Source organism: Ovis aries, chromosome 5 (assembly GCF_016772045.2).
Source record: "Ovis aries strain OAR_USU_Benz2616 breed Rambouillet chromosome 5, ARS-UI_Ramb_v3.0, whole genome shotgun sequence".
In the NCBI taxonomy this organism is placed as follows: domain Eukaryota; kingdom Metazoa; phylum Chordata; class Mammalia; order Artiodactyla; family Bovidae; genus Ovis; species Ovis aries.
In genome coordinates this window covers 2680005-2696830 of record NC_056058.1, presented here as the reverse complement: position 1 = coordinate 2696830, position 16826 = coordinate 2680005, and the positions used below count along the sequence as shown (strand labels likewise).

At 43.1% G+C, this 16826-nt stretch overlaps 1 protein-coding gene across 1 annotated transcript in view; it reads left to right on the top strand.

The window, feature by feature from the left end:
• IBA57 (iron-sulfur cluster assembly factor IBA57) overlaps positions 1 to 16483 on the top strand; it is a 53607-nt gene extending 37124 nt beyond the window's left edge. Inside the window, exon 4 of the mRNA XM_060416163.1 lies at positions 16338 to 16483. Within this exon, the coding sequence (XP_060272146.1) occupies positions 16338 to 16353 (16 nt within the window). The 3' untranslated portion in view covers positions 16354 to 16483. The remainder of the gene's footprint in view (positions 1 to 16337) is intronic.
• The last annotated feature ends 343 nt before the right edge of the window (positions 16484 to 16826 follow it).

The following is a 16826-nucleotide window of genomic DNA, read 5'->3' as shown; positions in this document are numbered from 1 at the left end:
CAATGTGGTGCATGGATTAAAGGGCCGAAGTTTTGAATGTGGATGCGATTATGTTATCTGCTTTAAACAGACTTGTGTCTTTAAGATGTTTTATATAAGCCTAGTTGTAACCATAAAGCAAGTCCTACCTTAGATTCACAAAAGATAAATAAAAATGGAAACTAAGCATACTGCTATAGGAAAATTGATTAACAAAAGAAGATAGTAAGATTGGAAGACAGATACAAGGAAACTACAGAACAGCCGGAAAACAAGATATTATCAGTAAGGCCTTACCTATCAGTAAAAACTTTAACTGTAAATGGATTAAATTCTCTAACCAAAAGGCATAGAGTTAAACTATATGCTGCCTGCAGTTCAGTTCAGTTGCTCAGTCATGTTTGACTCTTTGCGATGCCGTGGACCGCAGCACTCCAGGCATCCCTATCCATCACCAACTCCCAGAAGTTGCTCAAACTCACGTCCATCGAGTCGGTGCTGCCATCCAACCATCTCATCCTCTGTCATCCCCTTCGCCTCCTGCCTTCGATCTTTCCCAGCATCAGGGTCTTTTCCAATGAGTCATTTCTTCACATCAGGTGGCCAAAGTATCAGTTTCAGCTTCAACATCAGTCCTTCCAATAAATATTCAGGACTGATTTCCTTTAGGATTGACTGGTCTGATCTCCTTGCAGTCCAAGGGACTCTTAAGAGTCTTCTCCAACACAGTTCAAAAGCATCAATTCTTCAGCGCTCAGCTTTCTTTATGGCCTAACTCTCACATCTATATATAACTACTGGAAAAGCATAGCTTTGACTAGATGGGCCTTTGTTGGCAAAATAATGTCTCTGCTTTTTAATATGCTGTCCAGATTGGTCATAGCTTTTCTTCCAAGGATTGAGCATCTTTTAATTTCATGGCTGCAGTCACCATCTGCAGTGATTTTGGAGCCCAAGAAATAAAGTCTTTCACTGTTTCCATTGTTTTCCCATCTATTTGCCATGAAGTGATGGGACCATATGCCATGATGTTAGTTTACTAAATGTTGAGTTTTAAGCCAACTTTATCACTCTCCTCTTTCACTTTCATCAAGAAGCTCTTTTGTTCTTTGCTTTCTGCCATATGGGTGGTATCATCTGCATATTTGAAGTTATTTATATTTCTCCCAGAAATCTTAATTCCAGCTTATGCTTCATCCAGCCTGGCGTTTCACATGATGTACTCTGCATATAAATTAATTAAGCAGGGTGACAATATACAGCCTTGACGTTCTCCTTTTCCTGTTTGGAACCAGTTTGTTCCATGTCCAGTTGTAACTGTTCCTTCTTGACTTGCATACAGATTTCTCAGGAGGTAGTTAAGGTAGTCTGGTATTCCCCTCTCTTTCAAAACTTTCCACAGTTTATTGTGATCCACACAGTCAAAGGCTTTGTCATAGTCAATACAGGAGAAATAGATGTTTTCTGGAACTCTCTTGCTTTCTTGTTGATCCAGTGAAGACACCTACTGTAGTTTTTTTTTAAATTAATTTATTTTAATTGGAGGCTAATTACTTTACAGTATTGTGTTGGTTTTTGCCATACAGTGGCATGAATCAGCCGCGAGTGTACATGTTACCCCCATCCTGAACCCCCCTCACACCTCCCTCCCCATCCCATCCCTCTGGGTTGTCCCATGCGCCAGCTTTTGAGTGCCCTGCTTCATTCATCGAATTTGGACTGGTCATCTTTTTCACATATAGTAATATACATGTTTCAATGCTGTTCTCTAATCATCCCACCCTCGCCTTCCCCCACAGAGTTCAAAAGTCTGTCCTTTAAATCTGTGTCTCTTGCTGTCTCGTGTATAGGGTTGTTGTTGCCATCTTTCTAAATTCCAAATATATGTGTTAATCTACTGTATTGGTGTTTTTCTTTCTGAGTTACTTCACTCTGTATAATAGGCTCCAGTTTCATCCACCCCATTGGAACTGATTCAAATGCATTCTTTTCTTTTTCACTTCCTATAGATTATGACTATACCTTTAAAAAAATTTTTATTTTAATTGGAGGCTAATTACTTTGCAATATTGTAGTGGTTTTGCCATACATGGACATGAATCAGCCACGGGTGTACATGTGTTCCCCATCCTGAAGCCCCCTCTCACCTCCCTCCCCATCCCATCCCTCCGAGTCATCCCAGTGCACCCTGTCTCATGCATCAAACCTGGACGGGCGATTTGATTCACATGTGATAATATACATGTTTTCAGTGCTACTCTCAGATCATCCCCTTTCTCCCTCTCCCACAGAGTCCAAAAGACTGTTCTATACATCTGTGTCGCTTTTGCTGTCTCACATACAGGGTTATCGGTACCATCTTTCTAAATTCCATATATACGGAGAAGGCAGTGGCACCCCACTCCAGTACTCTTGCCTGGAAAATCCTATGGACAGAGGAGCCTGGTAGGCTGCAGTCCACGGGGTCGCTAGGAGTCGGACACCACTGAGTGACTTCACTTTCACTTTTCACTTTCATGCATTGGAGAAGGAAATGGCAACCCACTCGTGTTCTTGCCTGGAGAATCCCAGGGATGGGGAAGCCTGGTGGGCTGCCATCTCTGGGGTCGCACAGAGTCAGACATGACTGAAGCAACTTAGTAGTAGCAGCAACAGCAGGAGTATACTGTATTGGTGTTTTTCTTTCTGACTTACTTCACTCTGTATAATAGGCTCCAGTTTCATCCACCTCATTAGAACCAATTAGAACCAATTCAAATGCATTCTTAATAGCTGAGTAATACTCCATTGTGTATATGTTCCGCAGCTTTCTTATCCATTCATCTGCTGATGGACATCTAGGTTGCTTCCATGTCCTGGCTATTATAAACAGTGCTGCGATGAACATTGGGGTACACGTGTCTCTTTCAGTTCTGGTTTCCTCGGTGTGTATGCCCAGCAGTGGAATTTCTGGGTCATAAGGCAGTTCTATCTCCAGTTTTTTAAGGAATCTCCACACTGTTCTCCATAGTGACTGTACTAGTTTGCATTCTCACCAACAGTGTAAGAGGGTCCCCTTTTCTCCACACCCTCTGCAGCATTTATTGCTTGCAGACTTTTTGATAGCAGCCATTCTGACTGGTGTGAAATGGTACCTCATTGTGGTTTTGATTTGCATTTCTGAATGATGCTAAAGCTGAAACTCCAGTACTTTGGCCACCTCGTGTAAAGAGTTGACTCATTGGAAAAGACTCTGATGCTGGGAGGGATTGGGGGCAGGAGGAGAAGGGGACGACAGAGGATGAGATGGCTGGATGGCATCACTGACTTGATGGCCGTGAGTCTGAGTGAACTCCGGGAGTTGGTGATGGACAGGGAGGCCTGGCATGCTGCAATTCATGGGGTCGCAAAGAGTCGGACACGACTGAGCGACTGAACTGAACTAAACTGATAATGAGTGATGTTGAGCATCTTTTCATGTGTTTGTTAGCCATCTGTATGTCTTCTTTGGAGAAATGTCTGTTTAGTTATTTAGCCCATTTTTTGATTGGGTCGTTTATTTTTCTGGTATTGAGCTGCATGAGCTGCTTGTATGGGATTAATTCTTGTCAGTTGCTCCATTTATTATTATTTTCTCCCACTCTGAAGGCTGTCTTTTCACCTTGCTTACAGTTTCCTTTGCTGTACAAGAGTTTTAAAGTTTAATTGGGTCCATTTGTTTATTTTTGTTTTACTTCTGTTACTCTTGGAGGTGGGTCACAGAGGATGTTGCTGTGATTTATGTCGGAGAGTGTTTTGCCTGTGTTTTCTTCTAGGAGTTGTATAGTTTCCGGGAAGACGCCCACTTCAGATGTAAAGATACATACACAAATGTCTTCAGTATTTCCATCAACCTGCTGTTCGTTTCAGTGTACATGCCTTTCGCTTTATTGGTTAAATTTATTCCCTTGTGTTTTATTCTTTTTGATTCAGTGGGACATGGAATTGTTCTTTTTTGTTTGTTTTTTATTTTTTTTATTGAAGGGTAATTGCTTTAAAGAATTTTTTGTTTCTGTCAGATCTCAACATGAATCAGCCATAGGTACACATATCATTTCAGTTCAGTTCAGTCGCTCAGTCGTGTCCGACTCTTTGCGACCCCATGAACTGCAGCACGCCACACCTCCCTGTCCATCACCAACTCCCAGAGTTTCCTCAAACTCATGTCCACTGAGTCGGTGATGCCATCCAATGTCATCCCCTTCTCCTCTAGCCTTCAATCTTTCCCAGCATCAGGGGCTTTTCAGATGAGTCAGTTCTTCACATCAGGTGGCCAAAGTACTGGAGTTTCAGATTCAACAGCAGTCCTTCTAATGAACATTCAGGACTGATTTCCTTTAGGATGGACTGGTTGGATCTCCTTACAGTCCAAGGGACTCTCAAGAGTCTTCTCCAACACCACAGTTCAAAAGCATCAATTCTTCGGTGCTCAGCTTTCTTTATAGTCCAACTCTCACATCCATACATGACCACTGGAAAAAACATAGCCTTGACTAGACGGACCTTTGTTAGCAAAGCAATTTCTCTGCTTTTTAATATGCTGTCTAGTTTGGTTATAACTTTCCTTCCAAGGAGTATCTTTTAATTTCATGGCTGCAGTCACCATCTGCAGTGATTTTGGAGCCTAGGAAAATAAACTCAGCTGCTGTTTCCCCATCTATTTGCCATGAAGTGATGGGATCATAAGCTGTGATTTTAGTTTATTGAATGTTGAGCTTTAAGCCAACTTTTTCACACTCCTCTTTCACTTTCTTCAAGAGGCTGTTAAGTTCTTCTTTGCTTTCTGCCATATCGGTGGTATCATCTGCATATCTGAGGTTGTTGATATTTCTCCCTGCAATCTTTTTTTTTTTTTTAATTTTAAAATCTTTAATTCTTACATGCGTTCCCAAACATGAAACCCCCTCCCACCTCCCCTCCCCATAACATCTCTGTTGGTCATCCCCATGCACCAGCCCCAAGCATGCTGTATCCTGCGTCAGATATAGACTGGCGATTCAATTCTTACATGATAGTATACATGTTAGAATGCCATTCTCCCAAATCATCCCACCCTCTCCCTCTCCCTCTGAGTCCAAAAGTCCGTTATACACATCTGTGTCTCTTTCCCTGTCTTGCATACAGGGTCGTCATTGCCATCTTTCTAAATTCCATATATATGTGTTAGTATACTGTATTGGTGTTTTTCTTTCTGGCTTACTTCACTCTGTATAATCGGCTCCAGTTTCATCCATCTCATCAGGACTGATTCAAATGAATTCTTTTTAATGGCTGTGTAATACTCCATTGTGTATATGTACCACAGCTTTCTTATCCATTCATCTGCTGATGGACATCTAGGTTGTTTCCATGTCCTGGCTATTATAAACTAAAAGCTTCTGCACAACAAAGGAAAATATAAGCAAGGTGAAAAGACAGCCTTCTGAATGGGAGAAAATAATAGCAAATGAAGCAACTGACAAACAACTAATCTCAAAAATATACAAGCAACTTATGCAGCTCAATTCCAGAAAAATAAACGACCCAATCAAAAAATGGGCCAAAGAACTAAATAGACATTTCTCCAAAGAAGACATACGGATGGCTAACAAACACATGAAAAGATGCTCAACATCACTCATTATCAGAGAAATGCAAATCAAAACCACAATGAGGTGCCACTTCACACCAGTCAGAATGGCTGCGATCCAAAAGTCTGCAAGCAATAAGTGCTGGAGAGGGTGTGGAAAAAAGGGAACCCTCCTACACTGTTGGTGGGAATGCAAACTAGTACAGCCACTATGGAGAACAGTGTGGAGATTCCTTAAAAAATTGCAAATAGAACTACCGTATGACCCAGCAATCCCACTGCTGGGCATACACACCGAGGAAACCAGAATTGAAAGAGACACATGTACCCCAATGTTCATCCCTGCAATCTTGATTCCAGCTTGTGCTTCATCCAGCATGGCATTTCACATGATGTACTCTGCATAGAAGTTAAATAAGCAGGGTGACAATATACAGCCTTGAGGTACTCCTTTTCCTATTTGGAACAAGTCTGTTCCATATCCAGTTCCAACTGTTGCTTCCTGACCTGCATATAGGTTTCTCAAGAGGCAGGTCAGGTGGTCTGGTATTCCCATCTCTTTCAGAATTTTCCACAGTTTATTGTGATCCACACAGTCAAAGGCTTTGGCATAGTCAGTAAAGCAGAAATAGATGTTTTTTCTGGAACTCTCTTGCTTTTTCCATGATCCAGCGAATGTTGGAAATTTGATCTCTGGTTCCTCTGCCTTTTCTAAAACCAGCTTGAAATCTGGAAGTTCATGGTTCACATATTGTTGAAGCCTGACTTGGAGAATTTTGAGCATTACTTTGCTAATGTGTGAGATGAGTGCAATTGTGCAATAGTTTGAGCATTCTCTGGCACATTGCCTTTCTTTGGGATTGGAATGAAAATTGACCTTTTCCAGTCCTGTGGCCACTGCTGAGTTTTCCAAATTTGCTGGCATATTATGTGCAGCAGTTTCACAGCATCATCTTTTGGGATTTGAAATAGCTCAACTGGAATTCCATCACCTCCACTAGCTTTGTTCGTAATGATGCTTCCCAAGGCCCACTTAACTTTACATTCCAGGATGTGTGGCTCTAGGTGAGTGATCACACCATCATGATTATCTGGGTTGTGAAGATCTTTTTCATATAGTTCTGTGTATTCTTGCCATCTCTTCTTAATATCTTCTGCTTCTGTTAGGTCCATACCATTTCTTTTTTTTATTGAGCCCATCTTTGCCTGAAATATTCCCTTGGTATCTCCAATTTTCTTGAAGTAATCTCTAGTCTTTCCCATTCTATTGTTTTCCTCTATTTCTTTGCACTGATCACCGAGGAAAGCTTTCTTATCTCTCCTTGCTATTCTTTGGAACTCTGCATTCAGATGGGCATATCTTTCCTTTTCTCCTTTGCTTTTTACTTTGCTTCTCTTCTTTTCACAGCTATTTATAAGGCCTCCTCAGACAGCCGTTTTGCTTTTTTGCATTTCTTTTTCTTGGGGATGGTCTTGCTCCTTGTCTGCTGTACAGTGTCACTAACCTCTGTCCGTAGTTCATCAGGCAGTCTGTATATCAGATCTAGTGCCTTAAATCTATTTCTTATTTCCATTGTATAATCATAAGGGATTTGATTTAGGTCATACCTGAATGGTCTGGTGGTTTTCCCTACTTTCTTCAGTTTAAGTCTGAATTTGGCAATAAGGAGTTCATGATCTGAACCACAGTCAGCTCTTGGTCTTGTTTTTGCTGACTGTATAGAGTTTCTCCATCTTTGGCTGAAAAGTATATAATCAGTCTGATTTCAGTGTTGACCATCTGGTGATGTCCATGTGTGGAGTCTTCTCGTGTTGTTGGAAGAGGGTGTTTGCTATGATCGATGCATTCTCTTCGCTGAACTCTTATTAGCCTTTGCCCTGTCTCATTCTGTACTCCAAGGCCAAATTTGCCTGTTATTCCAGGTGTTTCTTGACTTCCTACTTTTGCATTCCAGTCCCCTGTAATGAAAAGGACATCTTTTATGGGTGTTAATTCTAGAAGATCTTGTAGGTCTTCATAGAACCGTTCAACTTCTGCTTCTTCAGCGTTGCTGGTTGGGGCATAGACCTGGATTACTGTGATATTGAATTGTTTGCCTTGGAAACGAACAGAGATCATTGTGTAGTTTTTGAGATTGCATCCAAATACTGCATTTTGGACTCTTTTGTTGACTATGAGGGCTACTCCATTTCTTCTAAGGGATTCCTGCCCGCAATAGTAGATATAATGGTCATCTGAGTTAAATTCACCCATTCCAGTCCATCTTAGTTCGCTGATTCCTAGAATGTCAACGTTTACTCTTGCCATCTGCAGTTTGACCACTTCCAATTTGCCTTGATTCATGGACCTAACATCCCAGGTTCCTGTGCAATATTGCTCTTTACAGCATCAGACCTTGCTTCTATCACTAGTCCCATCCACAGCTGGGTATTGTTTTTGCTTTGGCTCCATCCCTTCATTCTTTCTGGAGTTATTTCTCCACTGATCTCCAGTAGCGTGTTGGGCACCTACCAACCTGAGGAGTTCCTCTTTCAGTGTCCTATCTTTTTGCCCTTTCATACGGTTCATGGGGTTCTCAAGGCAGGAATACTGAAGTGGTTTGCCATTCCCTTCTCCAGTGGGCCACATTTTGTCAGAACTCTCCACCATGACCCGTCCATCTTGGGTGGCCTACACGGTATATGGTGGCCCTTGTAGGTATACATATAACCCTCCCTTTCGAACCTCCTTACCATCTTCTGCCCCATCCCACCCTTCTAGATTGATACAGAGCCCCTGTTTGAGTTTCCTGAGCCACACAACAAATTCCCCTTTGCTATCTATTTTACATACGGTAATGGAAATTTCCATGTTACTCTCTCCATACATCTCACCCTCTCCTCCCCTCTCCCCATGCCCATAAGTCTATTCCCTATGTCTGTTTCTCCATTTCTGCCCTGTAAACAAATTCTTCAGTACCATTTTTCTAGATTTTGTATATATGCGTTAGAATACCATATTTATCTTTCTCTTTCTGACTTACTTCACTCTCTATGATAGGTTCTAGTTTCATCCACCTGATTAGAACTCATTTATTAAAAAAAGAAGTTTGTTGACAGTCTCTTGCTGCCATGAACATCCTTGTATCTTTATTGCAGTGCATGTGTAAAAATTCCTGCATTTCATACATGTGGCAGGCGTTCTTTCTGAAGTTTTTTTTCTCTAATGAATTAAAAAGTTACTCATGTGTTTTTGGCTGTGCTGGGTCTTTGTGGCCACGTGGGCTTTTCTCTGTTTGCGGAGAGCAGAATCGACTCTCTAGTGAGGCGCATGGGCTTCCCATTGACGTGGCTTTTCTTGTTGCAGAACGTGGGTGTGCAGGCTTCAGCAGCTGTGGCTCCAGGGCTCAGTGGCTGTGGTTCCTGGGCTCCGCAGAACAGGCTCAAGAGTTGGGGCACACAGGCTTTGTTGCTCTGCAGCATGTGGGGTCTTCCAGGATCAGGGATCAGCCCTGTGTCTCCTGCATTGAAAGGTGAATTCTTTACCACTGAACCAGCAGGGAATCCCTGAAGTTTGTTTTTGGTATCTTTTTGGGGGCAACCATCATGAATTTTATTTTATTGTTTTTTTAGCCATACCGTGCAGCTTGTAGCGTCGTATTTCCCTCACCAGGGATTGAACCCAGGTGACCAGACTGAAAGCATGGAGTCGTAACCATTGGGCCTCCAGGGAATTCCCCATCATGAATTTTAGGATGTCTGTTGTCTTGTTTAAGAAATATTTGCATATATGTGTTCTCAATTTTCTTCTAAATTTTTTTTTTTTTCGCTCTGCTGCTTGGTTTGCAGATCTTAGTTCACTGACCAGAGATCAAACCGGGGCCCCAGCAGTGAAAGCACCAAATCCTAACCACTGGACCACCAGGGAATTCCCACGTGTTGGTTTTTTTAGTTAGGTTTTTAAGTTCATCTCAGCTTGGTTTTTTTTTTTTTAAATTGAAGTAACAGTTGCACTCATCTCACACGCTAGTAAAGTAATGCTCAAAATTCTCCAAGCCAGGCTTCAGCATTACGTGAACTGTGAACTTCCAGATGTTCAAGCTGAAAAGGCAGAGGAACCAGAGATCAAATTGCCAGCATCTGCTGGATCATTGAAAAAGCAAGAGAGTTCCAGAAAAAACATCTGTTTCTGCTTTATTGACTATGCCAAAGCCTTTGACTGTGTGGATCACAATAAACTGTGGAAAATTCTGAAAGAGATGGGAATACCAGACCACCTGACCTGCCTCTTGAGAAACCTATATGCAGGTCAGGAAGCAACAGTTAGAACTGGACATGGAACAACAGACTGGTTCCAAATAGGAAAAGGAGTACATCAAGGCTGTATATTGTCACTCTGCTTATTTAACTTACATGCAGAGTACATCATGAGAAACACTGGGCTGGAAGAAGCACAAGCTGGAATCAAGATTGCCAGGAGAAATATCAATAACCTCAGATATGCAGATGACACCACCCTTATGGCAGAAAGTGAAGAGGAACTAAAAAGCCTCTTGATGAAAGTGAAAGAGGAGAGTGAAAAAGTTGGCTTAAAACTCAACATTCAGAAAACTAAGATCATGACATCTGGTCCCATCACTTCACGGGAAATAGATGGGGAAACAGTGGAAACAGTGGCTGACTTTATTTTTTAGGCTCCAAAATCACTGCAGATGGTGATTGCAGCCATGAAATTAAAAGACGCTTACTCCCTGGAAGAAAAGCAGAGACATTACTTTGCCAACAAAGGTCCGTCTAGTCAAGGCTATGGTTTTTCCAGTGTTCATGTATGGATGTGAGAGTTGGACTGTGAAGAAAGCTGAGCGCCGAAGAATTGGTGCTTTTGAACTGTGGTGTTGGAGAAGACTCTTGAGAGTCCCTTGGACTGCAAGGAGATCCAACCAGTCCATCCTAAAGGAGATCAGTCCTGGGTGTTTATTGAAAGGACTGATGCTGAAGCTGAAACTCCAATACTTTGGCCACCTGATGTGAAGAGCTGACTCATTTGAAAATACCCTGATGCTGGGAAAGATTGGGGGCAGGTGGAGAAGGGGACGACAGAGCATGAGATGGCTGGATGGCATCACCGACTTGATGGACATGAATTTGGGTAAACTCCGGGAGCTGGTGTTGGACAGGGAGGCCTGGTGTGCTGCGATTCATGGGGTTGCAAAGAGTAGGACATGACTGAGCGACTGAACTGAAGATTTGTATAACGTAATATTAGTTATTTTAAAGTCTACAATTTAGAGGCATTTAATCCTTGGTGGCTCAGAGGTAAAGCATCCCCCTGCAGTGCGGGAGCTGCAGGAGACGTGGGTTCAGTCCCTGGGTTGGGAAGATCTCCTGGAGGAGGGCATAGCTCTCCATTCCAGTATTTTTGCCTAGAGAATCCCATGGCCAGAGGAGCCTGGTGGGCTACATAGGGTTGCAAAGAGTTGGACACGACTGAGGGACTTAGCACAATACCTTCACAGTGTTGAACAACCATCACCTTTATGTGGATTCAGAACATTTTCATCACCTTGAAAGGAAACTCTGTACCCATTTAAGTCTCCTCCGCAGATCCTGGTAACTGCTGATCCACTTTCTGTCTCTGGGTTTGTCTGTTTTGCGCATTTCTAATGAAGGAATCATATAGTAGATGGCCTTTTGTGTCTGCCTTCTCTAACTGAGCATGATGTTTACAAAGTCATCCGCATAGCCACTTGTATCAGTGTGCCTTCCTCTTTATGACTGAATAACATCCCACCACAAGGACAGAGCCCGTTTTGTTCATCCCCTCATCAGTTAATCAGTTAATGGACATTTGTGTTGTTCAACTTTCTAGATTCTGTGAATAGTTGCTGGGAGAGCTTTTGTGTGGACATGCTTCAGTTCTCTTTAAGTATATCCCTAGGAGTGGGATGGATGGGTCATAAGGTAATTCCATGTTTAATCAGCTTGAATTTTGTGTATAACGCTATGTTAGTGTCCTACAGTTGCTGTAATAAATTACAACAACCTGGGCGGCTTTAACAGCAGAAATGTATTCTCCTACAGAAGTTCAAAAGCAGAGTGTCAGCAGGTCAAGCTCCCTCCAGAGGCTCTAGGGGAGGATCCTTTCTGCTTCTTTCAACTCATGGTGCCGCAGGAGGTCTGGCCTGCATCACTGCAGTCTCTGCCTTTGTCTTAAAGGGGCTTCTTCTTTTGTATCCCTACACCATCTTCACTCTGTACACGTATGCCTCTGTCTCTACCTTTCCCCTTGTAAGGACACTAGTTATTAGATCGGGGCCCATCCTAATAACCTCGTCTTAACTTGCTTGCACCTGCAGAGACTCTACCTCTGAATAAGGTCCCATGCACAGATTCTGGGGGTGAAGGTTTTGACATATGTTTTTTGGAGGTGCCATTCATCCTATGATAGGTGCAAATTAGTGATCTCACTTCCATTTTTTTTTCAGAGGAGAGCTGCTTGTCTAGAAAATTCTTTCCAGTCCTGTGTAGGGACATCACAGTGTCTGAATGTGTGCATTTCCAGGCTCTCTGTTCTTCTCTTCTGATCTATTCCTGAACCACTGTCTTGATCACTAGTTTCCTACTAGAGCTCTTAGCATATCCAAGAATCAGTGCTTAGAAAGATAGGGTCTGTTTCTTGTTTGGACAGATTTTTCTGTTCTTTTGACCCTTTTACCTGTGCTAAGCCTTGGCTCTGGCCATTGAAGATCCAACGGTGACCACGTGGAGGCCCTGGAATAGCTTCGTGGTGTTCCCTGTAAATGACTTTGTGCCTCTATCTCCAGTACGGCCTTGGGACAAGATGACAAGGATGTTGTATGAACTGATGCCCAGAATATAATGCCCAGGAGGAAATGAGCTAGGGTCTTGAAGCTCTTCAGAAAGGCCAAGATGCAGGGTTGAACAGAAGCACCTGAGTCACTTTGTAGCAAAACCATGGCTGTGAGAAGGGCCAGTTTCTAACCATGATAAAAGGGCACGATTGCCAAATTAAGTCACCCAGTTAATTGTGGCCCTTAATTTCTACTCTAGGAATTTCTGCAACCCTAATATTAGCATTTGCAGGGAGGGAAGGCAGCTGTTGGGGGCAGGAGGCAGCTCCATGTTCCATGGCGACTCCCAGGCCCCATGGGCTCTAATTTTAAACCACGAGAGGGGGAGGGAGGGCTCACAACTGTACTGCTGACACCAGTACAAGGGCATCCAGAAGTTCATTTTCCTTGGACATGTAAAAGAGATTTTCCGTAAGTCTTTTCAAAGGTTTGGCAAATACTTTTGAGAAAAACAATTTTTTTTCATATGCATTTCTTGGCATTCATTTTAGTGGCAATAGAATACATTATTAAAATCCTTGTGTTTAAGTTGTTTAAATTCTTATATCAGTGTTGCTTCCTGAAACACTCTCTCAAATTACAGTATCATTTTTGGATTTTCACCTGAATTAGTCATCACACCTGAATTCCTCTTCAACACCAAAAAACCCTCAAGGACCGATGAGAGAATTTCTAGAATTTAACCAATAGCATGACAGTTCCCACTAGCAGGTGGTCTAAAGCATTGCTCAGGTTTGAAGTCAGTTTTAAAGATAGTTACTAATTTGATTAATAGTAACAATTTTAAACATGTGTTTATTTTAATGTTCTGATTCAGCATTTTTAAAGATCCTGTTCTGTTTAATATACTGTTTTGGTGGCAGAGAATGATTTACCCAGGATTCACCCACTCTTTGCTACCTATCTCCACTGCCTTGTAGCATTCATTGTTTATGACGAGAAATAAAGTATAAATCATATTAGGCTTCTCTTGAATATGATGAGTTGTTTTTATTGTGTGTGCACTGGTGCACTTAATGGCGTCCTACATTTCTCCAAGAGTGTCCGTTTTTCTTCGTCCTTTATTCTCCTTGCTCTTTGGATTGCATAATCTCTATCAGTCTCTGTCTTCAAGTTCATCACAGACTCTTTTGCCGTTGACATCTGCCATTGGATCCTTCTAATGCATATTTCATTTTATATTAATAATCTCTGTCTTTTTATTGCTATTCTCTACGTAATGAGACACCATCAGGAAACCTCCCTTTGCTTCTTTCACCGTGGCTCCCTTAAGTTCTTTGGACAGTTGTAACAGCTGCTGTGGAATTTTGTTTGCTAAGCACGACTTCGGGGCCCTCTCACAGTTTCTGTCGTCTGCTTTTCTCCCCGCTGTGTATGGGTCACTTTGCCGCTCTTTGCGTGTCATAATTTTTTGGTTGAAAGCCTGATATTTTAGGTAGTATGTTTTAGCAGCTCTGGATACTGATTCCCTCCTTTTCTCTGGGCTTGTTTTTACAGTTGTCTATTTATGTGCTTAGTGGTATGGCTAGACTGTTTAGTGAGGCTGTCTCCCCTGCAGTGTGAAGTCCTTCGGTGTCACTCTTCAGAGGACACACATTAAGCGTGAGCAAAGTCACCCTGGGCTTTCCCGGGGCTCTCTGTCTCCTTCCGGATCCCTCCATGCAGCCGTTTCGGTTGCTATCACACCCAGCTGTTGGGCTCCACTAAGTTGTGGCTGCCTGGTCTGCTGTTTTCAGCAATGCCCGTAAACTGCTGCACAGCCTTCTGGCTAGTGCTCAGCTTTGAGGCCAGTCACTGAGCTTTGTTCTTACTCCAGGAGGCTGTTGTTAGTAGTCTCTTTCCTTGGTTCTCCCTGGTTGAACTGACTTGGTTTAGGTTTTTGCTCTTAATTAATAGAAGACCTGTTTTTTTTTTTTTTTGTTTTTTTTTTGTTTTTTTGTTTTTCCCAAGAGAACCCCGAGGCTTGAACGTCTGTTTCAGATGAGGTCAGCTCCTTTGTGCACAACTTTGGAACCCTCTGTAAACTGCCTTTCTCTGGGGAAGAATCTTCGGGCCAGTGGCAGCCTGGCAGTGGCAGCCTCAGCTCTTCTTGATTTCCTTCTCTTGGTGTGGAACCTCTGCTCTATCAGTGATCAGCGGTGGGGACGGGCAGGACCCCCATACGCTCAGTTTGCCATGCCTGCATTCAGGGGGTAGGCGCTGCTTGGAGGAAGCGTGCCCCTAAGCTCTCAGCCACACTCGCCAGGAATTTAGGTGCTTCAGCTTGGAGCTGGGAGGATGAGAAGCGTTGGTGTCCTGCCCCATTGGTAAGATGCCGTATCCTTTGATCAGGAGCTGAAAGGGGAGGGGGCCCCATCTTCTTGGCTGTACCCACCCCCCATGGAGTCTGTCAAGTGGAGCTGGGGGTTGGTTGGGTGAGTTACTTCAGACTCTCACTGTTCTTACCAAGTTTTTGTAGATTTTCTTGAGTCGACGTCTCTTCTTTCGCTGTGCGCACTGGGGACAATTTTCAGAGACTTATACTTTTTTACTGTTAGTGGTCACCAGTTATATGTGTTTTGCTGCAGAATGGGTCTGTGGACCTCCTTAAACTGCTGTCTCAGAAGTAGACCCTTTCAACCTTGTTTCTGAGCTGAAACTGATGAAACCTGTGGTTCCCAGGCCTGCAGGTGTTGGAAGAGGTTTAAAATCCCTGCTGCCTGACTGTTTCACATTGATGTGAATATCATGGGGTAAGAAACAGGAGATAACAAGAGAGCCTTCTCTCTGTGAAGCCCCGTAAGGCTTTGTAGACTTGTTCTGGAGAACTATGAACGTCAGTCCAACAGTTGGACATTTAACATAGCTGTGGATGCCAATGCACCTTCCAGCATTATTTGTAAAAATATCTGATGGTTCTTTAGTCTTGTTTACAAAATCTTTTAAAGGGCACAAGAATTCTTCCAGAGACAGGAGGTCCCAGGGATGTGTAGAGCCTTTTTGCACTAGGTATTTCTGCAGGTGAAATATTTATATATATTACTAAATAATAAGATATTATAGATAAATAATATATATATATATTACTTGCTGCTGCTGCTGCTGCTGCTAAGTCACTTCAGTCATGTCCGACTCTGTGTGACCCCATAGACGGCAGCCCACCAGGCTCCCCTGTCCCTGGGATTCTCCAGGCAAGAACACTGGAGTGGGTTGCCATTTCCTTCTCCAATGCATGAAAGTGAAAACTCAAAGTGAAGTCGCTCAGTCATGTCTGACTCTTCGTGACCCCATGGACTGCAGCCTACCAGGCTCCTCCGTCCATGGGATTTTCCAGGCAAGAGTACTAGAGTGGGGCGCCATTGCATTCTCCATATCATCTGTACAACTGTGTCAAGTAAAAGTTTTGAGAATGGCAGCCATGTTTGCATTTTTAAAATGTTTATTGGTCTGTGTCAGGTCTCAGTTGTGGCATGCAGGGTCTTCACTGCAGCACGCAGACTTCTCTGGTCGTGGTACGCGGGCTTCTCTCTGGTCGTGGTACGCGGGCTTCTCTCTGGTCATGGTACGCGGGCTTCTCTAATCGTGGTACACAGGCTTCTCCACGGGCTTCTCTCTAGTCGTAGTACACGGGCTCCAGAGCACATGGGCTTTGTGGTTGTGGTGTTCCGGCTAGTTGCCTTGAGGCATGTGGCATCTTAGTTGCCTGACCAGGGATCAAACCCCTGTCTCCTGCATTAAAAGGTGAATTCTTAACCCATGGATGACCAGTGAAGTCCCAGCAGGTGACTAGCATTTTGCAAAGCAAAATAGCTAATTAATTTAAATGTTTGATATTTATAATTCTCCAGGCAAGAATACTGGATGGAGTGGGTAGCCATTCCCTTCTCCAAGGTATCTTCCCGACCCAGGGATCTAACCCAGGTCTCTTGCATTGCAGGCAGATTCTTTACTGTCTGAGCCACCAGGGAGAGGTTGGCAGCCTATAAACCTGGAAGCAAGCTCTCCAGACATCACCACGCCAACACTTTGATCCCAGACTTCCAGCCTTCAGAATTGTGAGAAATAAATATCTGTTGTTTATAAGACACTCAATCTACGGTATTTGGCTATAGCAACCCAAACTAAAACCCCAACTACAGAAGCAGTAGTAGTATGGGAAAGGCCATATGTGCATGCTCAAAATTGTAGTTTTTATATCCTCATGGTTTTATAAAATGATTTTAATGGGTTAAACAACTTTGATCCATTAAAGCTGTGTTTTGTTCTGATGGAAAGAGTCTGCCTGCAGTGTGGGAGACCCAGGTTTGATTCCTATGTCAGCAAAATCCCCTGAAGAAGGAAATGGCTACCCACTGCAGTATTCTTGCTTGGACAATCCCATGGATGGAGGAGCCTGGCAGGTAACAGTCCATGGTGTCACAAAAGAGTCA